At 38.3% G+C, this 26,122-nt stretch overlaps 1 protein-coding gene across 2 annotated transcripts in view; it reads right to left on the reverse strand.

The window, feature by feature from the left end:
- Window positions 1-6,930: 6,930 nt before the first annotated feature.
- The window catches only part of E(bx) (nucleosome-remodeling factor subunit NURF301 E(bx)), a 38,119-nt gene continuing 18,927 nt past the window's right edge, over window positions 6,931-26,122 (reverse strand). For both annotated transcript variants that reach the window (XM_065232195.1, XM_065232194.1), the window contains exons 9-16: window positions 10,684-11,101; window positions 10,011-10,624; window positions 9,720-9,946; window positions 9,505-9,660; window positions 9,269-9,436; window positions 9,001-9,196; window positions 8,847-8,931; window positions 6,931-8,137 (exon numbers count right to left, since the gene is read on the reverse strand). In XM_065232195.1, coding sequence (XP_065088267.1) covers window positions 7,908-8,137; window positions 8,847-8,931; window positions 9,001-9,196; window positions 9,269-9,436; window positions 9,505-9,660; window positions 9,720-9,946; window positions 10,011-10,624; window positions 10,684-11,101 — 2,094 coding nt within the window. In that variant the 3' untranslated portion in view covers window positions 6,931-7,907. The remainder of the gene's footprint in view (window positions 8,138-8,846; window positions 8,932-9,000; window positions 9,197-9,268; window positions 9,437-9,504; window positions 9,661-9,719; window positions 9,947-10,010; window positions 10,625-10,683; window positions 11,102-26,122) is intronic.

Raw genomic sequence — 26,122 nt, forward strand, 5'->3', positions numbered from 1 at the left:
TGACCACTTTTAATGCTGTCAATAGCGGATGGATATTAATTCTAAACATGCTAATCGATTGGAAATTTTTCTACGCTAAAATGAACAATATCAAATTTCAATAAGTCACTATTGAAAATTACACAAATGCAGTGGTGGCACGAGTACTGGAGTTTAACGTTTTTTTCCTTAACATTTGATACTTTGTGCAATGACCATAGAGAAAACACACAAACACAAACTGGCAAACGGCACCGGTGGTGTAGTGGTAAGCGTGATTACCTCTCACCCCAGCAGGCCTGGGTTCAATCCCAGTCGGCGCCGCCGGGATGTTCTGAGGCATAACATCTCTGATCACGCCTTCCTTCGGATGGGAAGTAAAGCCGTTGGTCCCCGGTTCATGAGTTGATGGGTCGATAGGTAGGGTCCAGGTGTGGGAGCTGCCTTCCTGGCACGTCGGTAGCATTGGTGCTCAGCACGGAAAACAAGATCGACGGAAAAAACAAACCAAAGGAAAAAAAAAAAAAACAAACTGGCAAGCGGAAAAATGTCATAACATTTCTAAACTGTTTTCTGCAGGCGACAGAAAATTTTCGCACAATGAAGCAAACAAGACCAGCGGCGCGTGCGACATAAATTTATGTCATGTAGAATTTTGCTGATTTCTGACTAATTATATAATTTATTTGAGGTTTATTGCATAATTCCATGATAAGATAAGAATGAATACTAATAAATGTTAAAATTATGCGTAAATAAGGGAGTTCAAAATTTACTGTCACACGTAAGCTTGCAGCTAAAATGTAATTTCAATAAACTGTTTGAAAAATAATGCGCTACGTCATTGTTAATATCAGGCATAACATTTGATAACGGCACAAAAGCATTTGTAAACAAACTTTCTAAGGCTCTCTACACGCGAACCAAATTACGCCCACGTAAACCAACAACATCATCGGATAGGGGTAACTATCACCTTTCCGAAAAAGGGTATTGGTTTGCGTGGGCGTTCTTTGGTTCGCATGTAAAGGGCCTTAGAAAGTTTGTTTACAAATGCTTTTGTGCCGTTATCAAATGTTATGCCTGATATTCTCTATCTCCGCCGTTTGCTTGTAATGTAGAAATACTCAACCACCCGTGTGCTTATGTTTGCATCAACAGACTAGAAATAGTCCTAATAGTCGCGAAGAGAGAAAAATGGAACGTCAAATGCAGCCAGACGGCTGCTGTCACGAACTGTCATTTGGAGCCAAGCAATTTTATGATGCTTTTCTTACAGTTGAACAAGAATGCACAAGGCGGTATTGAAATCTTGCGTGAAGTAATTTGTGAAAAACTGTCGTTTCCAGCTATTTTATTCAATGGGATGATGCATGATGCATGATAGTGGTTTACCACCCATTGTAGCACGGAAACTAAGTCCGACAGCAGTGGGCTCTCTTCTCTGTTTGTCTTGACCAAGCTTAATAACCTCTGATTGTCGTCAACATGTCGCTGTATGAAGCGCCAAAAACGGATTGGGTAGATCGATAGGCAAAGTCGCCTATACGCATCTACGGAACGATAAAGAATCTCCTTCCAGCAACTTGATAGCCAATTGGTCAAAAAGACAAGCCCCCAAACAGGAAGATGCCCCAATGAGTGGGGAGAAGAGCCCGCCCTTTATCCACGAAATGTTATCAACAGGGAGTTGGCATTTCCACTCTCCCCGTCCAAATCGCTTCAATCGGGTGCCCTCCCTAATAAAAAAGTACCATAAACGAATGATAACCCAAATAATTTAACCATTCCACAAATGGTTTGGATTATACCCAGAACACGTCGTTAAGCAAAATAACCATAACTATTTTATTAGGGCTGCTGGGCCGTCCCTTCCCTTCTATTTATGTATTTCAATGTATATACGAGTTGATTGTTATGATTATTGTCAATAATACTTACATTTCGATGAAGATCGTGATACTTATCATTACAGAAACCAATCTTGAATCGTAGACCATGTCGTTCAACAATACACTCGTTCCGATACGGGGCTCTGTGATAAAGCCATCTTCTTTATTATGTTCGCTCGTCACCCGGAATGCATGCAAATGAAAAAGAGATACAACCAGGATTAGTTTTTTTTTGTTTTTTTTTTCAGCTATTTTATTCAATGGGAAACCATTTCTTTTTAATTCATTCAAAATACACACAAATCAATAATGAAAGATACCATTAGCCATGGTTTTGTCAGAGCATCTAGTGGCATAGTAAAATACCATACAGAAAAGTACATTTTCTCACTGCACACTGAACAATCTTTAACAATCACTACACGCTCAAAGCAATACACGCTATTTTGCTACGCCTGTTTTGATTTGATTTCAACGGCACAAATTTTCATGACAAGAAGAACAAGTATACGATGAATTCCGTGTGTGCTATGCAGGGTTCTGCATTTTCGAAACAAAGAAAAGAAAATGAACTCTCCGCAGAATCGCTTCATTTCGAGCAATATCATGTTCGTGTAAGTCATCGTATTTCTTGTTATCGAGTCACGATGAACATACCTCTTTTCAAACATGAATGGACTATCACTTGTTTCGTTCGTCAAGTGCTTCAGTTCATTTCATTTGAAGCAAAGACTTGTTTCAATTGACGTAATGAATGACATCAACATATAGTATCCGGATAGTATGCGAACAATATCGGTTGCCGATAGGGATTATATGCAGTAATAATAAATTATGTTATATTAAACGAAAATTAAATTAACGAGGCCATTCTGGAATCCAAGATGGCGGCCATCGGGTTTCAGAAAAAGTGTTAAATACACTACAATAGGGTATTTTTGGAACGGGGATGGCACGTGGATGCTAAAAATTGATACCCGACGGCATTTTGGAATTCAAGGTAGTGGCCATTGGTATTATGAAGTGTTAAATACCCTATGATATGGGTATTTTCGGCGGCCACAGGGCTTCAGAAAAAGTGCAAAATACCCTATATTATGGTTATTTTTGAACAGGGAAAACGCGTAGATACCGAAAATCGATATCCGATGCCATTTTGGAATCCAATATGGTGGCCATCGAGTTTCACAAAAATTGTCAAATACCCTATTTTTTCGGAATGGGGACGACGCGTAGATGCTGAAAATCGATATTCGATGCCATTTGTAGGCTATTTGACACTTTTTTCTGAAATATGAAGTCACCATCTTTAATTTCAAGATGGCGTCGGACATCGATTTCTGGCTTCTAGATGTCACCCCGATTCCTAAAATATTCACATTGATCGGTATTTGACAGTATTTCACAGTTTGTCTGATCCAAAGCCGCCGTCTTGGATTTAAAGACGGCGTGAAAACAATTTTTGGCATCTATGTCTCATCCCCATTCTGAAAATAACCATATTTTAGGGTATTTCAGGCATAACATTTGATAACGGCACAAAAGCATTTGTAAACAAACTTTCTAAGGCCCTTTACATGCGAACCAAAGTACCCAAACAACGACATCATCGGATAGGGGCAACTATCACCGTTCCGAAAGTGGTATTGGTTTGCGTGGGCGTACTTTGGTTCGCGTGTAAATGACCTTAGAAAGTTTGTTTACACATCCGTTTGTGCCGTTATGAAATGTTATGCCTGATTTGACATTTTTCCGCAAATCGGAAGCCGTCTTGGATTACAAAATGGCATCGGATATTGATTTCCAATCTCCATTTTTTTCTGAAATAGGAAGCCACCATATTGAATTTCAAAATGGCGTCGAATATCAGTTTCCGGCTTCTAGACGTTACCCTGATTAAAAAAAACGTTTGTATGGGTATTTGATAGAATTTACAACTTTTTCTTAAACCGGAAGCCGCCATCATGGATTTCGAAATGGCATCGGATATTGATCATATTCTGAAATAAGAAGCCGCCATATTGGATTTCAAAATGGCGTCGGATATCAATTTTGATGGGTATTTGACAATATTTCCCACTTGTTCAGAAATCGGAAGCCGTCATCTTGAATTTTGAAATGGCGTCGCATATCAATTTTCGATCGGTAGACTTCATATCGACTACAAAAATTGCCACTTATTCGTAAATCGAATGCCATCTTCGGTTCCAAAATGGCGTCGGATATCGATTTTTATCCTCTAGACATCATCCCAATTAAAAAAAATACCTTTATTGATAAGTATTTGACAGCATTTATTTTATTCTCTAGACGTCACCACGATTAAAAAATACCCATATTGATGGGTAAATAAACAACCCGACAATGATAAATTTGATATCCACGTGCACAGATCTATGCGCATGCGCTTAAATGAACCGAGTGAACAATCAACAAAAGTCATAAAACTGCACGAATTTGGATCGAACAGTTTCGCTTTAATGGAAAAGTAAGCTCATTTGACAATGAAAGAAGAAATAAACACGAGTCAAGCTAACACAAACAGCATGAAAACTGATCAAAAGTGGTTCTGCTGATGTTGACGGGGATCTTCTCGAAGATAAGACAAAATGACTTTCAATTGAAAGTGATGCTTGACAGCTTAATCGTCATTTGACGATTTTCGATTGAAAGTGACTTTGTGGAGCCCTGGTGCTATCTGCTTCTCCCTCCCAGGTCCCAATGATGTGTTGTAAAAAAAAGTTTCAAGATTAAACAGACTACATATACTACAGTTACAAACGAGAATAACAAGGAAAGCATTGTCAAGTTACTAAAAATGTATACAGTATGCAAAAAAAGTTTATCCACCCCCCTACCAATTTACATTTTTTTTGTTTTTCTGGTGAAAATCAGTTTAATTTTATGAGTGTTCCTCCATGATTTATCAATTTATGTTTATTCATCACATTTCCATTGAAAATACGGCTTTTATATCTTTTCTTGAGATTTCATGAGATAAATTATGAAAAATTGTAAAAAATTACGGGAAAAAAGTTTATCCACCCCCAAACGGATACTATGATTTAAATGTGTTTTACAGAGTTTTAGTGTGTATTCTGCAACTTTATCGAATGTAAACATTGTGTCTATCTGTCATTTAGTGCTCTTAAAGTTTTCGTGCTCAAAATTTCAGTTTTGTGATCAAAATTGGAAGTTATTTGTTGTAAAATGCCCAAAAAAGCACAAATTTCGATCAGTATCCGAAATTTGATTATTGAACATCACAAAACTGGCAAAAGCTACCGTGATATAGAAGATATTGTCCAGTTTCACAAAGATACGATCGCTAGGATTGTGCAGATGTACAAAATACGTGGTTCTATCTCACTAGCTAAGCGATCGGGGCGTCCTTCAAAAACAACTGACCGAATTGACAGAGCTATCATGAAGAAGGCGGAGCTGGACCGGGGACTATCAGCTCCGAAAATTGCGAAACAGATTGAAAGCGAGTTTTCCATTCAACTGACATCACAATCCGTACGAAATCGTCTTCATAAGAAAAGTCTTAAGGGCAAAGTAGCTCTTAAGAAGCCATGGTTGTCCGCAAAAAAAATAAAAAAAAGATTGAAGTGGACCCAGGACAACATTTATGGACCAGTGATGACTGGAATAAGGTGATCTGGTCAGACGAGACGAAAGTAATGCTATTTGGGTCACCATTGATACCATCATACCATACCATCAGATACCATAACATTTTGGTCCATGAAATGTGATCTTTTTTTGATATATATTGCGGACAACCATGACTTCTTAAGAGCTACTCTGCCCTTAAACTTTTCTAATAAAGACGATTTCGTACGGGTTGTGATGAAAGTTGAATGGAAAACTCGCTTTTAATCTGTTTCGCAATTTTCGGAGCTGATAGTCCCCGGTTCAGCTCCGCCTTCTTCACGATAGCTCTGTCAATTCGGTCAGTTGTTTTTGAAGGACGCCCCGATCGCTTAGCTAGTGAGATAGAACCACGCTTTTTGTACATCTGCACAATCCTAGCGATCGTATCTTTGTGAAACTGGACAATATCTTCTATATCACGGTAGCTTTTGCCAGTTTTGTGATGTTCAATAATCAAATTTCGGATACTGATCGAAATTTGTGCTTTTTTGGGCATTTTGCAACAAATAACTTCCAATTTTGAATACGAAACTGAAATTTTGAGCACGAAAACTTCAAGAGCACTAAATGACAGATAGACACAATGTTTACAATCGATAAAGTTGCAGAATACACACTAAAACTCTGTAAAACACACTTAAATCATAGTATCCGTTTGGGGGTGGATAAACTTTTTTTGCGTAATTTTTTACAATTTTTCATAATTTATCTCATGAAATCTCAAGAAAAGATATAAAAGCCGTATTTTCAATGGAAATGTGATGAATAAACATAAGTTGATAAATCATGGAGGAACACTCATAAAATTAAACTGATTTTCACCAGAAAAACAAAAAAAAATTGTAAATTGGTAGGGGGGTGGATAAACTTTTTTTGCATACTGTAAGTCTAAAATTTTACACTTCTGGGCGTCAAGTACCCTAAGCTATAATAAGTTCGAAGAAGTGGAAGTCTTAGCATAAGACTGTTGCGTAGTGATCGAGGTTGAACATAAATGTTCACTTGTTGCAGGATTGCTTCGCAGTCGATTCTTCCTTGCAGAGTATCGGCGACGGTTAAGGCTCTGAAAACATCTCTTCGGATACGTAAGGGCTCGACATTGATCAATTGGCAGCGATTCTCGTAGCTTGAAAGACGAAGTGGGTATCTCCAAGGCAGCTTACAGAGCGTGAAGTGAAGAAAACGTCGTTGCATAGATTCAATTCGCTCGGCCCCATTATTGTAGTTCGGGCTCCAGATTGCAGAGCAGTATTGGCCCAATCGAAAAGTCTTAGGTAACTGTAAAAGATAGTACCTCTTCCCCATTGCCCATATGGCATTCATGTCGCAGTCTCCTCTACCTAAAACCACAAAACACTAGTGAGACATTTCGGATCATATAGATGTTGAAAGCTGAAAACTATTCTTTCGAAAATAAATCTTTTATTCTGCAAAATCTGTACAATAAAATGTGTATTTTCATTGTGTACAATAATATTTTCTTAGCACTGCTAGTTTCTTATTGCGACTGTACCCCATTCCCAATGGAACACAACGCTCAACTACTGTTTTCTTCTTATTCCTCAAATACACTAACTCTACTAACGTAATCACTTGAATGGAGACTTTTTAGGTTACAGATAAAAAAAAATCGATTTTAATTACATGCACAAAACACAAACCAAGCCACTTAGCGTACTATTTCTGTATAAATTTCGAATGGTAAAAGAGGAAAAATGTACAATAGTTTGTTGTTGTACTATCATGATCGTAATATATTAAGAGACGTAAAAATATCAGTGAGAGTACTAAAAATGTGCATATCTTCAAATAAGTGTACAGGTTTAGTAACAACTTTTAACAGCAATAACTTTTTCATTTGTTTTTACATTAGAAGCTAAAGCAAAGAGACACATAAAAATATCCGTGTATCTAACTTAATAAGGTGACAAAACCTCAGTGTTTGTCTCCTTCGTTGAGATGATGAATGTTTGTCGTCTGGAGAAGGCATTTGTAAACTGTACAATTGTTTTCAAAGAACTGTATTTACATGTCACCCGGGGCCAATGTTTCCGGACACGTTTAGAATATGTAATTCATAGGTCATGTATATTTTACAACAGATTGCATATGTACAGTTGAAATCTACCACCAGCTCGAGACAATTACTATGCTTAAAATAAATTATCCTTCTACAATTCTAAAGTTTCTACAGATTGAAAAATAAAATTTGAAGTTAAGAAATCAATGCGGTTTCCTATGTTGCGTTGTTTATGCGTGGAATCGATTTAAACATGATAAATAAAACGTAAAACTTTATTGTGCTCACATAGCGCTAAAATTCATCTTATCGTTTCAATTGATGAACGATCGGAACCGCGACCGATCGTCGTCTCTTTCCTACAGCGACGAAGAACTCGTCCCGGCCGATTTCTTTTCCACCAGATTTTCGCGGAAAAATTTAATCTTTTGTACGAAGAAGGACTCTAAACTCTCGGCACACCGGTAGAACTGCGACTCCTTCGGATTGTAGTAGCGGCAGTTGTCGAAGATCTTGGTCATGTCGCCGATAAACTCCGACAGCGTGTGGTAGCTTTGGTTGTCCACTTTGTTTTCCACCTTCTGGAGATCTGTCGGGACAAGATCAGGGAGGGATAGAGTCGTTTTATTGGAGGCTTGGTTGATTTATGAATGTAGCATTCAGCTGTTTTTTTTTTTTGGCTCTAGCCCGTTTGGCATAACGGCCATTTGGCATAATCGTGCGAAAATTCATGTTTAAGCTTTACACACTTGTAGAATGTGTTCTATTCCTTGTATGCAACATTGTTTGTGTCTTATCAAGCAAGTTTATTTTCCGTGGATAGCTCGTAACTGAGTTCAGTGTTTAAAGATTTTATCTGTTTATCAGCTCTTGACCGATAAATGCAATAAAATAGCAAAAATGGAAGGAGTTACTTGAAAATGAAGTCAACATATTAAGGCAACAACTTTTTTGATGAATTCGATAAATTTGGGCGACATGGAAACATCTTTTGTTCTAGCAATTTCCAAAAACGCATTTTTGCTTATCTAAACACCCCAAAACCTTTGAGCTGTACTTCAACGGAATACAGTTGAAGAACAGCCGTTAAAAATCAGCTCATGCTCAAAAGAAGGGAAAATAATATTGATGGGGTATTTTCCGTTCTCAACGTGTCTTGAATTCGTAGAAATCACCGAGAGAAAAGTCTATTTTCAAAAACTGATAAGCCGCCAAAAAAAAACACACGGCATGTTCTTATTTCAATTTGGAATTCCCAAACACAGACATCAAGGTCAAGTAACCCAAAATACACTCACCCATTGGTTCCTTTATTACACGATAGTAGTCCGGAGCCTCGTCCGGGTCGACCGGTTCCATGAAAGGCCATGCACTTTTGTGTTGCTGAAAAATTCAAGCCAACGTTTAGATATCAAACTTCTATCAGGCTATCAAATGTAAAAACATCCTCACCTGAATTTGCTTGATCAACTTTTTCAGATTCTCAAACTCCTTATCACTCAACGTTTTCATGTTGGCAAAGTTTACCGAATTGTTGATCTGGCAATTCGGGCAAATGTACTCGTCAATGTACTCCGCCTCGCTCTGGAGAATTCCCACGCAGCGCCCATGGAACCAGTCTTGGCATTTATCACAGCAAATGTAGAATCTGTGGAAAACAAAACGGTCATTTAAGTTAAATTTTGCACAAAATATTCACAAAATAACGTCAACTACTTACTGGGATTCATCGTACGGTTGTTTACATAGACAGTACAGCTCTTGCGTCTCCCGAGCATGCTTACATTCACTGCAAACAAACTCGTTGATTTCCTTGGACTGCTCCTCGGAAATGCCCACGCAGTCTCCGTGGAACCAGTTATTGCACAAGTCACAACCTACATAGAACCTGCACAGGGAAGTAGGAAAGAAAATTGTCAGGCGGAAAGGTCGGGATTTCGCATTCAGTCAACTTACTTCGTATCATCGTACGGCTTTCGACAGAGGCAGTAGATTTTTTCCTTCTTTTTCGACCCCTTTTTACCACTGGATTTCGGTGGTTTGTCTGGTTTACCCAAACTGGGTGCATGCTTCGGTGTCTTCTGGTTCTCCTTCAACGCAGACATGGGTGATCTGCAATACAAAATTTACTATAACTGTCTGGCGGACAAAAAAACATGAAGATGATCTACTTTTTCTTGGCATGGCTGCCCTTCTCCGCAGGCGTCGTCGAAGCAGCGGTTGCCGCATGCTGCTTCCCACTGTTCTCCTGCTTCACCTGTTGCTGTTCTTGCTTGCATCTTGCCGCCAGCTCCGCCGAGAGTTCCTTTTGAATTTGTACCTGTAATTCCCGTTCGAGATGAGATCGCTTCTTGAGAATGTCTTTCTTCAGTTGTTCCTTGTGGCGATTCAGTTGAGCCTAAGGAAATATGTACCATGCATAACAACTTCTACCGGTTTCAACGTAACCTTCTAAAACATACCTGCAACTTGTTTTGCCTCTGCTGTTGCTGCAACAGTGCTTGTTGCTGCTTTCGCTTCTCGTTACTCCTGCGTGCCGCTTCCGACCGGGCGTTCGATACTGGTGGCGTAACTGTTGGCTCAACTTCCAGCGGTACCGCAATATCCTTAGCCGCAGCGGCACATTCGGCATTAACGGAAGCCACCACCGCCGCTGCAGCTGCTGCAGCCGAAACTGCTACCGATGCGTTCGACACAGATGTCGCCGAATCGCTTTGTGAGATCGTTCGTTTCTTGCAGGAACCAGGCCCATCGCTAGATGTGACATGTTGGGGCTTTCGCTCAACAGAACTCAGCGAACTTCCCCCGGATTTCGTGCCACGTCGCTTCGGAGTATCCATCATCCAGTCGTCATCGTCGTCTTCACCTCGGTGCGATCGTTTCTTCGACTTTACCGGTGTACTGTGGTGGTGATGGTGCTCTCTGTTCGAACTCATGTTGCTGTAGTTGTGCTGCAGAGCAATGGCTGCCGATCGATCATCGGTCTTCATCTGCTTCTCCTGATACCGTTGCAGATTCAGCAACTTCTCCTCAATCTCCGGATTCAGATTCTCCTGCTTCAGGGCATTTTTGATTGCTAGAATTGACAAAACATAGATTATCCTCAAAATATAGATCCTTTTTTTAAATACTCACTTTGTTGAATGTAATCCGCCGTCACGACGAAGGAATCATTCTTATCCTCAACTGCCTTAGCTTCCTCGTCGGAAGCATTCTCCTTCTTGATGGGTTCACCGTCCTCCGTCGTTGGTTCACATGGCTGTTCGGATTGCTCTTCTGCTGGTTGCGTTTGCGGTGATGACTGCTGCGGCTGTATTTTGAGAATATTCTGCTTGTTCAAATTACTCGCCAGAACCTTCTGCAGTTCCTTCTTCACTATCGGATTGAGGGCCGCTGTGCTGCTGCCGTTGATTACAATGTTGGACAAGATCTGCGGTTTACTGTCGTTGCTGCTAGTACTGGCCGCAGTTTTGATGGTGGTCGTCAGCGAACCCGATACAGGAAGTTCGGAATCCTCGAAGGTCGGGGTTGTCGTTGTTACGGTTGAATCGGCCTGGAGAAATGATTTGTTTGTTTGTTTTTTTCGTGATATACTGTCTAATGTTAGTTTTCACAAGCCGAGACCGTCCATTTAATGCAAGCGATAATTTCCATCAATTTGAAGTACCTATATTATGATAACCTTAAAAATAAGTGCTCCATGTTTAGTAAGCACAAGGCAGGCATAACATGAAACAATGAAAAAAAAAACACCACGAAGATAATGAAGAAGATCGACATAGCAGTAATACAGACGCTGCTGGGGTAATTGGAGCTGCACCAACTGCAGAATAAGCATTGAGCTAGAAGATTTTTCGACGTCTCAGGGATATGATTGAGCACAATATAGAAAGCTCATAGCTCTCTTTGAATTTTTGTAGAAGTGCTTAAAAATGGTGCGCTTTGCTCCTTGCTTGTGAACCTGTCGAACCTTCTGTAGTCGATATTTGAAACAAAATTGGTTAATGTATGTATAACTGCAGGTCCACCTGTGACGAGATTGATAAATTTGTGAAAGCACGGGATGCACATGTTTCCCAGATAGGAGCAACGTACAACGTACGATTAGAGAGGTGAAATCGGTTATCATTATGTCAGACTAAGACATAAAGGAAGCTTTCATGAAAAACATTAAACATATCATTTTCGTTTGAAAAGAGCGAGTGTTGCCAATTGTAATCTACACGGGCAATGAGAACGACCCAAAAGTCAGTTTAGTTCACTCATAAATCACATAAAGTGCAGGAACTCAGCGATGAGTAAATTTACCTCATGTTTTTCCAGGTTTGTCCAGGGAAAAAATTCCGAATGTTTGAAAAGTAAAGATTGGATTCAATCAGTCTATTGGTACTACTCCTAGACTGAATAAAATGTTCGTCAATTTTCCTTATTTTCCGGCAGATTGTTGAAGTTTACCACAGAAAAACATGAGGCAAATGTGCTCATCTCTGAGTTCCTGCACTTTTGGCGATTATGAGAAAACAAAACTCAAATGTGGGTCGTTCTCATTGACCGTGCAGCTTGATACAAGGGAAGTGCGGAAAAATTTAACGTATCATACGGGAAAATATACTCCTTTGCTGTATCATGCGGGGATTATTTCCCACTGGGCTGGGGCACAATATGTACACAAATACCACCCATGCTTTACTTCCTCAATCGGAGGACGGAACATATTTTATGGCGGCTTTAAAAACAAGTGTTTCATGTGTACGATGGAAGGTCACTGGATGAATTCCTTGTCCTAAGAGAAAAACACCATAAAAGTAAACCATAAAAAAACTGCTGAACGACGTGTTCGGGGTATAGCCAAACCATTTGTGGAATAGTACTACCATCAAGAAAAAAAGATTTCCCCTATTGTGATAATCACTTCCGATTTCCATGCTCTTCGCATGGAACTTTTGAACTTCGTGAAAGTTAAGTTTGCACTACAAATTGGACGTCGTGGTGAATGCCGTGTATTGGCTGAAACCTTGAACGGATTTAAATGTCTTCTCAAGAATCTTACTGAGAAGCAGCACAATTTTTTTATTTACGACACCAAAACTGAACGTGTGTTCAAGATTGTCATGAAAGGACTGCCCAGTGGTGAATCCCTGGATCAGATCAAAGATGAACTGGCAAAACTACTTGGAGTTGTGTCAGTTCATCTTTCAAGGTGGTAAAATTTTAATCAAAATGAAAATGAAATCCCGTCCTGGCGATTCGCGCAACGGGATTTCTAATGATTTTTATTTAGTTCACTTCCAAGTCTAGTGGACTAAACAACCTAAAGGCCTTAGAAAAAGCTAGCCTTATGCTCCATGTCCGAGTGAAGTGGGAACACTTCAGGAAGACTGGAGGAAATTTCCAAAACCTCACCCAGTGCCGTAAGTGCCAGGGATGGGGTCACGGAACTAAAAAATGCATGAATTGTGGTGATTCCTCTCACGACTGTCCTGTTGTGAAGGAAGATCCTAAGAAATTTAAATGTTCAAATTGTGGTGAATACCACAAATCCAATTTTTGGGAATGTAAGACCCGCAAAGCAATCCTACAATCTCGTTCTAAGCGACAGGTAGGAAACGCTCCACGTTCCCGACCAGGTACAAATTCCTCTGCTGTTAACAACGGTCAGCGAGGAACAAATTCTACATTCGTACCCGTAGGTACAAATATCACCACAGGTTCAAATTTGTCATCTATACCTACTCCCTTCACTGCTAACAACGTTCAACGTGTTAATAGCTACCTATGCTGCTATTGCACCGGGTAGAAATCAAAATACTAACCTACGTAATTCAAGCGGGAATTTTGAAAATTTTGACTTAGGAAGCATTACTGCTCCTAAAATGGAATTTTTACAGAAGTCATTAATTGACATGATTACTGATATGCTTAAATCTAACTCCATGTTTGATGCTATACAAACTGGAGAAAAATTTGCGAACAATATTGTCATGACTTTGAAATTCAGTAATGGATTTTAAATCATTAAATATTTTAAATTGGAATGCTCGATCTCTTAGAGATAATGAAGACGAGCTATTTAATTTTTTGAGAGTTCATAACGTGCATATTGCCGTTATAACTGAAACGTTCCTTAAACCTGACCATAAGGTTAAGAGAGACGCAAATTATTTCATTTATAGGAATGATCGTCTTGATGGAGCCTGTGGTGGCGTTTCCATCATTGTTCATAGACGAATCAAACATAAAATTCTTTCTTCATTTGAAACCAAAATTTTTGAAACTTTGGGAGTTTCTGTTGAAACAAAATTTAGACAACTTACGTTTATAGCTGCCTATTTGCCATTTCAATGCGTAGACCAGCAAAAGAATTTACTCAAGGGTGACCTTCAGAAACTTACTCGTCATAGGTCTAAATTCTTCATTATTGGAAATTTTAATGCAAAACACCGCTCATGGAATAATGCTCAAAGCAATTCCAATGGTAATATTATGCAGGTTATTACACTATTATCGATCTTGGAATTCAGCTCGGTAGTATGGTGCCCGTATCAAGCAGTTTGGATAGCGAGGATTGAATCTGTTCAAAGGAAATTTGTTCGGTATGCCTTTCGTGACCTTCCTTGGAATGACCCTGTGAACCTTCCGCCGTACGAAGGTCGTTGTCAACTCCTGGGTCTTGAAACACTAGAACATAGGCGGACGATTAGTCAGGCCGTGTTCGCAGCGAAAGTACTTATTGGTGATATCGACTCTCCAGGAATCTTGGCTGGAGGACTTCTACCTGATTCACGGACAACTCTATGTCATAAGAGGATAACTTTTTTTATGCTATAGACTTGATTAATGTTCGTTGTAATTGTATTGTATTATTGTGATTCATGTATTTCGAAAAGATATGGGGTTTTTACGCCTTGTCTAGGCTTTTCCCCATCAGGCTTCATTTAGACACGTTAAGTCCGATGAAGAAAAACAAAATAATAAAAAAAAATAATAAAATAAAAAAAAAATAAAATAAAAAAATAATAAAATAAAAAATAAAATAAAATATCCAAACAGCCCAACATGCTTTTCTTCAGCAAGAAATCTCTCAACTATTGATTTGGTCTTAACTGATTCATGTCAACTTTGTAGCCAATTGGTTACCCATGCTGACTTCGGTTCTGATCACCTTCCAGTAACTTTTGAAATATCCCAAGAAATAATTTCTAATCCCAACAGCTCTATTTTCAATTACCATAGAGCTGATTGGGAGCAATATCGAACATTTATGGAATATAACTTCAATCCAAACATTCCTTTGCAAATCAAAGATGAAATTAATTATGCTTTTGAATCTCTGACTACTTCTATAGTTGAAGCAAGAGCTGCCTCAGTACCAAAATGCGAGGTAAAATTCGATTCAATTATAATAGACGACGATCTTCAGCTCTTGATCCATCTTAAAAATGTCCGTAGGAGACAATATCAAAGAACACGCGATCCTGCCATGAAAGTTATCTGGCGGGATTTGCAAAAACAAATTAAAAAACAATTCTCTGCACTGAGCAATAAAACTTTTGAAAATATTGTTTCTAAATCAGATCCGAATTCCAAACCCTTTTGGAAACTCACAAAAAAATTGAAAAAAACCTCAAAAGCCAATTCCAGCGCTTAAAGAAGGTGATAAAACTTTGATCACAAATTTGGAAAAAGCTCAGAAACTTGCTAAGCAATTCGAGAGTTCCCATAATTTCAGTTTGGGTCTTACTAGTCCTATTGAGAATCAGGTTGCTCGGGATTATCTGAATATTTTCTCTCGGGAAAATATTTTTGATGATTCCTGGGGGACTGATTTGGACGAAGTGAGGTCTATAACTAAAAAGTTTCATAATATGAAAGCTCCAGGTGATGATGGAATTTTCTATATTCTCATCAAAAAACTCCCAATGAGTACCTTGTCTTTCCTGGTAAAATTATTTAACCGATGTTTCCATTTGGCATACTTTCCTGATAAATGGAAAAATGCAAAAGTTGTTCCAATTTTGAAGCCGGATAAAAATACAGCTGAAGCTTCTAGCTACCGTCCAATAAGTTTGCTTTCTTCAATAAGTAAACTTTTTGAAAAGATTATTTTAAATAGAATGATGCTTCACATCAATATGAACCCAATTTTTTCAGATGAGCAGTTTGGATTTCGCCATGGGCATTCAACTACTCATCAACTCTTAAGAGTTACCAATTTAATTCGTTCAAACAAATCTGAAGGCCACTCAACTGGAGTTGCTCTTCTAGACATAGAAAAAGCATTCGACAGTCTTTGGCATGAAGGTTTGATTGCTAAATTGAAAAAGTTTAGTTTTCCACTTTATATTATGAAATTAGTTTAAAATTATTTGACTGACAGAACTCTGCAGGTAAATTATCAAAATTCCAAATCTGATCGACTACCTGTTAGAGCAGGAATTCCTCAGGGTAGCATTCTTGGGCCTATATTGTATAAAATTTTCACTTCGGACCTCCCTGATTTGCCTCAGGGTTGCCACAAATCTTTGTTCGCTGATGACACAGGCATTTTTGCTAAAGGAAAAAGTTTTCGTGTTATTTGCAGCAGGCTGCAGAAAAGTTTAGATATATTCTCTTCTTATTTACAAAAATGGAAGATTTCTCCCAACGCTTCCAAAACTCAACTTATAATATTTCCACATAAGCCTAGAGCTTTGTTTTTGAAACCTAGTAGTAGTCACATAGTCACTATGAACGGAGTTCCAATTTCCTGGTCAAACCAAGTGAAATATCCTGGATTAGTACTTGACCAAAAAAATAACTTTTAAAGATCACATTGAGGGCATTCAAGCCAAATGTAACAAATATATAAAATGTTTGTATCCTCTTATAAACAAGACATCCAAACTTTGCCTGACGAATAAACTTCTAATATTTAAACAAGTTTTTAGACCGGCCATGCTTTACGCTGTGCCAATATGGTCTTGTTGTTGCACTACCAGGAAAAAAGCACTTCAAAGGATTCAGAACAAAGTTCTGAAGATGATTTTGAAGCTGCCTCCCTGGTACAGTACTACCGAGGTACATAGAATTTCGAATGTTGAGACTTTAGAACAAATGTCCAACAAAATAATTAATAATTTCAGGCAAAAATCGTTGCAATCCTCAACTGCAACGATTAATTCCCTTTATACTTAGATAAGATTTAGTTCTAAAATTTCAATTGTTATACTGACAATACTGACATGCAGGTTTAAGAAAAACCTGTTCAAAATACTGAATTGCCAAGGCAGGAACAATGTAAAAACACTTAGATATATATCATAACAATTAAGGCTGGTAAGTTACTATAGTAAGTGGAGCACCTAGGTTAAAATAAAATGTAATTTATTTTGATTTTGGAACAAATGAAGAGTTAAAAAAACATGCTAGAACTTAAGAGGTACAGTGATGTCCCGATTTTGTCAGCCCCATGTTGCATTTAGGGCGGACAAAATCGGGACACTGACAAAATCGATACATTTGTTGGCATGTTTTTTTTTTAGCTTTTTCCATTTTATTCAAAGTGTTGTCAGAATGAATTTGGAGTTGTGACCGGAACATGGACCCTGGGGGCTGCAGGGTGACCCTCTGAAAATTCCGGACAGTCGTAAAAGAGGTCAATTCATGAAGCCGGTCCTAGAGTTTCACAATATTTTTTTCGATAGCACTTCTTGATGTGTTGTAATAATTAATTTTAAGTGGTGGACATCGAGGGTCAAAGTGTGATCCTCCAAAAGAACCGGAACAACCGTTAAAGTGGTCAATTCATGAGGGTGGTCCTAGTTTTTTGTAATGCAAATGTAGATGCGTTGTAAGAATGATTTTATAGTCGTCCGGCCGTGAATCAGCCTCAGACTGAAAGCCCCCTTTTATAAAAGAGAAACCTAACCATTTAGAGTCGTGACCCGAACAAGGATCCTGGGGCCACAGTGTGACCCTCCGGAAGTTCCAGAACGACCGTAAAAGTGGCCAATTCATAAAACTGGGGTTAGAACTTCGCAGTTTTTTCGAAAGCACTTATCAGACGGTATCAGAGTGAATTTCAAATTGTGACTGGGAAATAGACCTTGACGACTACAGTATGTTCTTTTGGGGTATATTTGGAAGGAACGTAGAAATGGTATTGCATATTGCATTCATATCTCCGAATTAATTCTGAAAATACATCAACAAGTGCTTTCGAAAAAAAATCTTGGGCTTTCAGACCAGCTCTACGGTTTTTCAGGATCCGTGACCTCAAGTCACAATTTCGAATGTTTTCCGGTGACACATCCGAGATGAACCAGTCATCGGCTAAAAATCTCGTAAATAAAGATTTTTTAGAAACCTGGTAACACTTTAAAAGGTGTTTAAAAAACCGTTTAACACTTGGATCAGTTTCGTGGGTTGACCTTTTTTACGCTTGATTTGGACCTTAAGGAGAAGCTTACCACCGCCTGCGAAAAATTTAAATTTTTTTAAGAAAATGTTTCATCATTTAAATAAATGGGTGAAATACGTAAAAACACCAAAAAACAGACCTATCGTTTTTATTTTTTTTTAAATAATGAAAAGAAAAAAAATATTTGTACTTAAGAATCATAGGAAAAAAAACTGATTTTCTTGGATTTTTTTATATCTTTTTCCAATATTTTTAGAAAAATCAAAACGTGCCAAAACAAAATTGTATTTTTGCGGCGGTAAGCTTCGTGCTAAGGAGGAAAACCTGGAGGTCTCAACTTGCCATAGTCCTGTCACAACTTGATTGAAATTCATTCTCACAACACATCAACAAGTGATTTTGAAAAAAAACTGAGACCAATTTAATTAATTGACCACTTTTACGGTTGTTTCGGATCTTCCAGAGAGTCACCCTGTGGTGTTCAGAGTTAAAATTCCGAAAATAATTCTCGAACAGTGTCACTATTGAGTCTAGCAATCAATAAAATACCATCAACGAGTGTAGAAAACAGTTCACCTCAAACGAAACTAATTGAATCCGACAGGCTGACAAAATCCGGGGTAGATAAAATCGGGGGCTGACAAAATCGGGTCACCACTGTATACTGTCGAATACTCGAGGTTAATGGGTAACAATTTCGATTGGAAGGAGCTAGGTAGGAAACTGGTTTCTGAAGCCTCCTTCAGAACTCTCGGACGGTTGACCAAATTCTGGCTGGGCAGGAGCAAGTAGCACAGAAACAGAAGGAAAATAAGACTGGGATACAATGGCTGGAAATTGTTTGGAAAGGAGGGGATGGTCACATCAAACTCTAACATCAGACAAACCAAGGAATTCGTAGATCGCCTGCATGTAGGGAAGATCACGGGTTCCCAATACATCTCTTACTACACGGAAGGGTTGTCTACCTCGGGCCACAAGGGTATCCAGCAGTCATGCTCTGGAGGCGTCATTACCCGGGCAATACCAAACTGCGTGATCGATGTCATCATAACCGGTTCTGCACCTACATACATACATTGCTGTCAACGAGGTTTATTCTGTAGAGATGTGCGTCTAGCGAATAGTGGTTGGACATAAGTCTTGACATCACGCGAATGAATCCCCGACTTACGTCAAGACCTTTGAACCACGCTCTCGAAGAAACATTTGGAATAATGGAATGTAACCACCGCCCAAGAGAATTACTTGTCCAATCGTTTTGCCAACTTAAAATAGAACTCTGACGTACTAATGGGAAAAATTCATCATGTGAAATTCTTCTATCATAAATCTCGCCTTGTTGTGCGCCCACCTTTGCGAGAGAGTCTGCCTTCTCATTGCCTGGGATTGAGCAATGTGAGGGGACCCATACAAAGGTAATCCTATATGATCTTTCGACCAGAAAACTTATCTGCTTCCTTACCTTTGAAAGGAAATAAGATGAGTGCCTACCTTGTTTCAGCGACCGAATAGCCTCAATCGAAATCTATCCGAGAAGATGAAGTAATGGTCTATGGGCATGTCGGAAATGATCCCCATTGCGAAGTTGATTGCTGCTAGCTTAGCAACATAAACGGAACAAGGTTCCTGAAGTTTCCGAAAGGCGGTTGAGTATTCATTAAAGATGCCGAAGCTAGTGGATCCATCAATGCGTGATCCATCAGTGAAAAATCTTCTATTGCAATTGACTTGTTGGTACTTTTCAGCAAAAATACGGGGAATTGTGATAGGTCGAAGTTGATCAGGAACTCCTTGAATAGCCTGTTTCATGGAGAGATCATATGCAATGGAGGAACTGTAGTTAGTAAAGCATACACGAGGGGGGTTATAGCACGGAAGGCTGATATCCGATGACATACAATTAAGATAGATAGATTCGAACGAATCTAGACTGGATGCTCAATTCGAACATTTCTTCGAAGTTTTCAATCACAAGGTTGTTACTGGCACTACATTTAATTAATTTTCTTAATGAGAGCTCCCAGAAACGGTTCTGCAGGGGTTTTACTACCACTAGAACCTCTAGGCTCATATTGTGTGTTGAATGCATACAGCCAAGGGCAATACGTAAACAACGATATTGATTGAATGCGTTCCAATTTAATTAGGTGGGCTTTTCTTGCTGAAAGGAAGCAAAAAGAGCCATACTCAAGAACTAAAAGAATAGTCGTTTTATACAGATTAATTAGGTCTTCCGGGTGAGCACCCCACCATGTCCCGGAAATTGATCGTAGAAAGTTGATCCTTTGTTGACACCTTTGTTTCAAATATTTAGTGTGGGAACCCCAAGTGCATTTTGAATCAAACCAGACTCCAAGGTATTTGAAGGTTAAAGACTGGGTAATGTATCTGCCCAAAAGATTTAGACGCAGTCGGGTTGGAAACCGCTTTCTTGTAAACACTACCAATTCAGTTTTTTGCGGTGAAAACTCGATCCCTAAATTTCTTCCTGATGAATGTGGGCGTCTTTAGTGGAATACCTGTATAATGAGATAGAGAAGAATTAGTATTTTCCATTTAATTCCACTACTTTATTTGCTTATCCTTGACAGATACGCGTATTTCGTCTACAATGTGCAGACTTCTTCATTTCTTCTCGACTATTAGTACAAGTATACGAGTATTAGTACAAGACACTGAAGAAGTCTGCACATTGTAGACGAAATACGCGTATCTGTCAAGGATAAGCAAATAAAGTAGTGGAATTAAGTGGAAAATACTAATCCTTCTCTCTCTCACTAAATTTCTTGCCCAGAAAGACAGATTATTTAGGGAATTTTGCAATGGTCTTTGCAAGATTTCCGCACGTGGACCTCTCAGGGAAATCACGGCATCGTCTGCAAGCTGTCTAAGCGTGCATCGATTATCTAAGCAGTCATCAATATCTTTGATCTATAGAAATTATAAAGTAAGGGACTTAAACATGAACCTTGGGGTAAGTCCATGTAGCTAATTCTAGAAGTTGTCAGTTGACCTAGATTGAAGGTCATTTGTTTTTCTGACAGCAAATTATACAAGAAATTATTTAAAATACCGGGTAATCCACTACTGTGTATGTGACAGTATGTCTATGGAAACTGAATCAAATGCGCCCTTAATATCCAAAAAGACTGAAGCCAATTGCTCCTTGTGCGCAAAGGCCAGTTGAATATCAGATGAAAGCATCGCTAGACAATCGTTTGTTCCCTTACTCTTTCGGAAACCGAACTGCGTGTTTGAAAGTAGGTTGTTTGATTCAACCCAATGGTCAAGTCTTGATAGGATCATTTTTTTCTAATAATTTCCTCAGGCATGATAACATAGAGATCGGACGTTAAGAATTGTGATCAGACGCTCGTTTCCCAGGCTTTTAAATATCTATTACTTTAACCTGTCTCCATGCTGGTGGAACTATATTGAATTCCATAAATGAATTATTTAGTTCTTTGACTATATGTTTTTAGTATTACTTCTACGTGAAGTCAACGATTTACATAGTTGAAGATGCTAATTTCAAATAACAGACTATAGTGGTAATTTTTATACGATAGATGGAGTAGATGAAAGCATAGAGTTGATAGTTCCGTTAGAGTACGGCAGTGTGAAGATTGTATATAGATATTAGAATAGCGAACTAGGACAACTTTTAAGGAAGGTACAAATCGGTTTTTTCATCTCTCTTTACCAAACTCCCCCTTTGGAGAGGGATGGTGAGGGGTGTCCCCGTTGACAGGAGCACATATCGTGGTAGGGGTAAACAATAGTTGCAATTTCCAAACCTACGACTGGATGCCTTCCTTCAAATAACAATTGAAGTGCGGTAAAAATCGGTAGAACTGTTTCAAACACACAGTTGGTACTTGAACGGGTCGGTTTTCATCTCTTTTTGCCAGTGGTGGCGGGGGGGGACACCCCTCACCATCCCTCTCCAAAGGGGGAGTTTGGTAAAGAGAGATGAAAAAACCGATTTGTACCTTCCTTAAAAGTTGTCCTAGTTCGCTATTCTAATATCTATATACAATCTTCACACTGCCGTACTCTAACGGAACTATCAACTCTATGCTTTCATCTACTCCATCTATCGTATAAAAATTACCACTACAGTCTGTTATTTGAAATTAGCATCTTCAACTATGAATTATGTAGGTTAAGTAATCGTCTTTTAGCGATTTCGAGGAGGTTTTTTAGAAGGTCGAATTTGATCATATCGCTTCCCGGAGCAGAGTTATTCGATGAAAGAAGTGCCATTGAAAATTCCAGCATTGTGAATGGTTCATCCAGAAAACCGTTACTTCGGGCTGAATCCCGTAAAGTTGGTTATGCTGGAACAAAATCTGGACAAACCTTTTTTAGCGAAGTCGAATATCCATTGGGAGGAGTATTCTTCACTCTCATTGGAAGATGAGCGGTTAACGCATATAGCGAGCCTTTTTCCAAAGCGTTGTCATCGAGGTTTCTCTAGAAAGTCCCTCGATAAAAGTACGCCAGTAATTTCGCTTCTTTGCTTTTAGTAAGTTTTTAAGCTTTTTTTCAAGCTTTACATACTTTTCAAAAAGCTCAGATCTTTCATGTCTACGATAATCTTTAAAGGCATCGGATTTCTCAAGATACAGCTTTGTGCATTCGTCATCCCATCCAGGAGTGGCGGGTCTTCTTTTGAAGGATGCACTTGGAACACGTCGTTTCTGAGCTTCTAATGCGCTTTTGTAGATTAGTTCGCTAAAGAAACGATACTCGTCCAATAGGTTGAGTTGAAAAGTATTGTAATCGAGGTGAAATAAATCCAAACAAATCGTATAAAAATAAAATTAAAAAAAAAACTATAACATAAGAGAGTTTTATGCATAGTTAAAATTTGATTCTGTGACACTACCTCGAACGCCATAACCCCGAACGCCGTTACCCCGAATGCCACTACCCCGAATTTCCTACTACCCCGAATGGCCATTACCCCGAATACCCTACTACCCCGAATGGCCAAAACCCCGAAATTAAGACAAATGGAAGAACAGCTTGTGATCAAAAGAAGGGTAAATTTTTAAGAAGGAAATTTTCTTTTGTAGTTTAAACTGAATACAAATGATAAAAATAAAAATTTAAAATTTATTTATGTAAATCAGTGATGCAAAAGTTCACTATGATTCGCGGACATTTTCCTAGGTGAACATCCGCAGGGTGTCTACTGAATACAAGGAATCAAATTCCCCGAGTTTTCCAGGTTTTTCCAGATCGGATGAAAAAAATTCCAGGTGCAAACAAATTATACACATTTTTATTTTATCAATTTATCCATCTGGAATCCCTATTATGTACTTATTGATTTATGTTATTTTCGATTGTTCAAACTTGGGCGTTGGTACTTATAAGTCGGCACAGCAAAAAAGATATTGAATATTACAGCAGAACAGATGCACATAGGTTGTTTAATATTAATGTGTACAATTTATGTTTAGTAAATGCACCAATAGTGGAGGTACGTTAGTACAATGTACTTCTAAAGCGGCTTAGGGAGACTCTATAGGAAAACATTGCACTAAAGTACCTCCACTATTGGTGCATTTATCCTACACATAATTTGCGAAAAGAAATTATATCCATGGGTGTAATATTGTATTTGGTTTTTGCAATCACATTAGTTATTCATACAGTCGCATGCATTACGTCAATTGGGGCCTCATAGCCTGTACAGTTTTCTGAAGTACTGTATTTTTGCTCTAAATATCTACGAACTGCCCTGAAATTCAATAAATTTCACAGTAGATCTCCGAACTTTTCTAAAGTTCTTTAAATTTCTTTGTGGATTCTTGATCTAAAGATCAGCGAACTTTCCCGAAGATCTGTAAGTTTTGCTGAAGTTTTGCAAATTTTTCTAAAAACGTACGAACTTTCTGACGTTCTACAGACTTCTCTGAAGTTCTTTAGATCTATCTATTTCCGACTTCCATGGAGTTCTGCAAAATATTGTACTTTTGTACTTCGCTGCGATTTTTTTTTTTGAAATTGAGGTGCTTTTCTGACATTTAACGATTTTTTCTGAAGATCTCACATTTGTGTGAAATTTTCTGTCGAATTCCTGCAAATATCTTTAAAGTTCTGTAAAGTTGTCTTAAGCTCCGTAGCTCTATTCCCAAGATCTACAACAAAAAAAACTTGAGGCTCAATAAATTTCTCAGTAGATCTGCAAACTTCTCTGATGTTTTGTAAATTCCTCTCGGGTTACCCTGAAGATTTAAAATTTCCTTGAAGATTACCTAAAGTTGTCAAAATTTATCTGAAAATATTTGAGCTTCTTTGAAGTTTTAAATGTCTCTCATATGTAAAAATGTTTTTTTTAAATCGCCTAACTTCCCTGAAGTTCTGAAATTTTTACTGAAGATCCATTAACATTTCTGAGATTCTTGTGATTTTTTCAGAAGACCTGTAATTTTTTTCAAAGTTCTGTAGTTCTGATGTTGAATAATGTTTCGATGATCTCCAAACTTCTGTGAAATACTTTATATTTCACTGTAGATTCTTGGACTTGTCTGAAGTTATGCAAATTTCCCTGAAGATTTGCAAAATTTCGCTTATAGCTTTACAAATTGATTTGAAATTATTGAACATTTATCTGAAGATCTACTGTGATCTCTTGTGATTTTGTTTTTATGAATTTCTGTTAATAACTTTTAATTTATTTGTCTTTCTGTTCTCAAGATCTACGAACTACCATGAAGCTCAACAATTTCTCAGTAGATCTCCGACCCTCTCTGAAGCTTAAAAAAATTCTATGTAGGCTCTCAGACCTGCTGTCTGGCATCCTTATTCTTATACAATACATGCGTCGTATGCTTCCTTTTGACGGATGCCAGTCTGTCTTTTTCGGCTGTTTCCTTTTTACGACGATTTTGATCCTCCACATACAAATCAGCGATGAGCGAGCGTGACAAGACTCTCTGAATGAACTTGTCTCGTTCGCACACGTTGTCTTAGCTGTCAGATGCTTGTCAAGTTCAGTGTCCGAAACATTTCGAGAAACTGAACGAAAAACTTCTTTTGAATTACGAATGAAGTGATAATTGGACAATTCCCTGAGTGGAACCAAAATTCCCTGAATATTCCAGGTTTTTCCAGAAAAAATAAAGTTCCCTGTAAATTCCCGGTTTTCCAGGTTTTTCTCAGGTAGTTCACACCCTGCATCGTGAAAATTCCAATGCTGAACCCTTCCAATGCTGTATTTTGTATTTTTCACAATGACACTCTCTAAATTCTTATAAAATAGATTATTAGATTCTATAACATTACCCAGAATTCCATTCCCCAGAAAAGCATTCCCCAGAATGTACCATTCCCCAGAAAAGATGATGAAATTAGTAATTTACCACTTTTTTGTTGATCATTTGATATCATATTTCAGTTTTATATTACAGAACAGGCGTCCATAAATAAACAGGTCCGCAAGTATCTTGCACACTGAATAATACATCTTCTGAATACCAATTTTCTCGATAAATTTTACCGATATGATTTAATATATTTTTCATGACAAAACTCTCTGATTAGTTTCACTTTACTAGTGATAATACACTACGTTTACTTTTATGGAACTATGTATTTATCAATTCCAAACCATTTTATAGCTCTTTAGAAAACGACAACCTTCAAGTTTTCGAGCACTTCGTACATCATTTAAAAAGTCAAAGGGTCTATTATGCAATCCAATTCAACCAGTCGGAAACTGTTAAACCTTATCGAAGAATTGTTCGACCTGAGTTGAAGAATTTCTCGTGCTGGATTAAAAAATCGGTGCATGGAACGTTGAACTACCGATTACAAATTTATAACATTATTCCACACGTTATTATCCCAAATGGGCATTACCCCGAATCCCTTGCGAAAAACTATTGATTATATATTTTCCTTATATATTAAAAGAAGGGAATATTCCCTTCTTTATCGTATATCCAAAGAATTCATTATTTACAGCTTTTGGAAATGAATTCGGGCTAGTGGCCATTCGGGGTAATGGTCATTCGGGGTAGTGTACTATTCGGGGTAGCTGCGTTCGGGGTAGTGAACCGTTCGGGGTTATGGCGTTCGGGGTAGTGACATTCGGGGTAGTGTCACAGAATCTTAAAATTTATATAATAAATTGTGAATGGATATTTTTTATATATT

This window comes from Ochlerotatus camptorhynchus, unplaced genomic scaffold (genome assembly GCF_037179485.1).
Source record: "Ochlerotatus camptorhynchus isolate MF236.1 unplaced genomic scaffold, CSIRO-AGI_Acam_v1.1 ptg000365l, whole genome shotgun sequence".
In the NCBI taxonomy this organism is placed as follows: Eukaryota; Metazoa; Arthropoda; class Insecta; order Diptera; family Culicidae; genus Ochlerotatus; species Ochlerotatus camptorhynchus.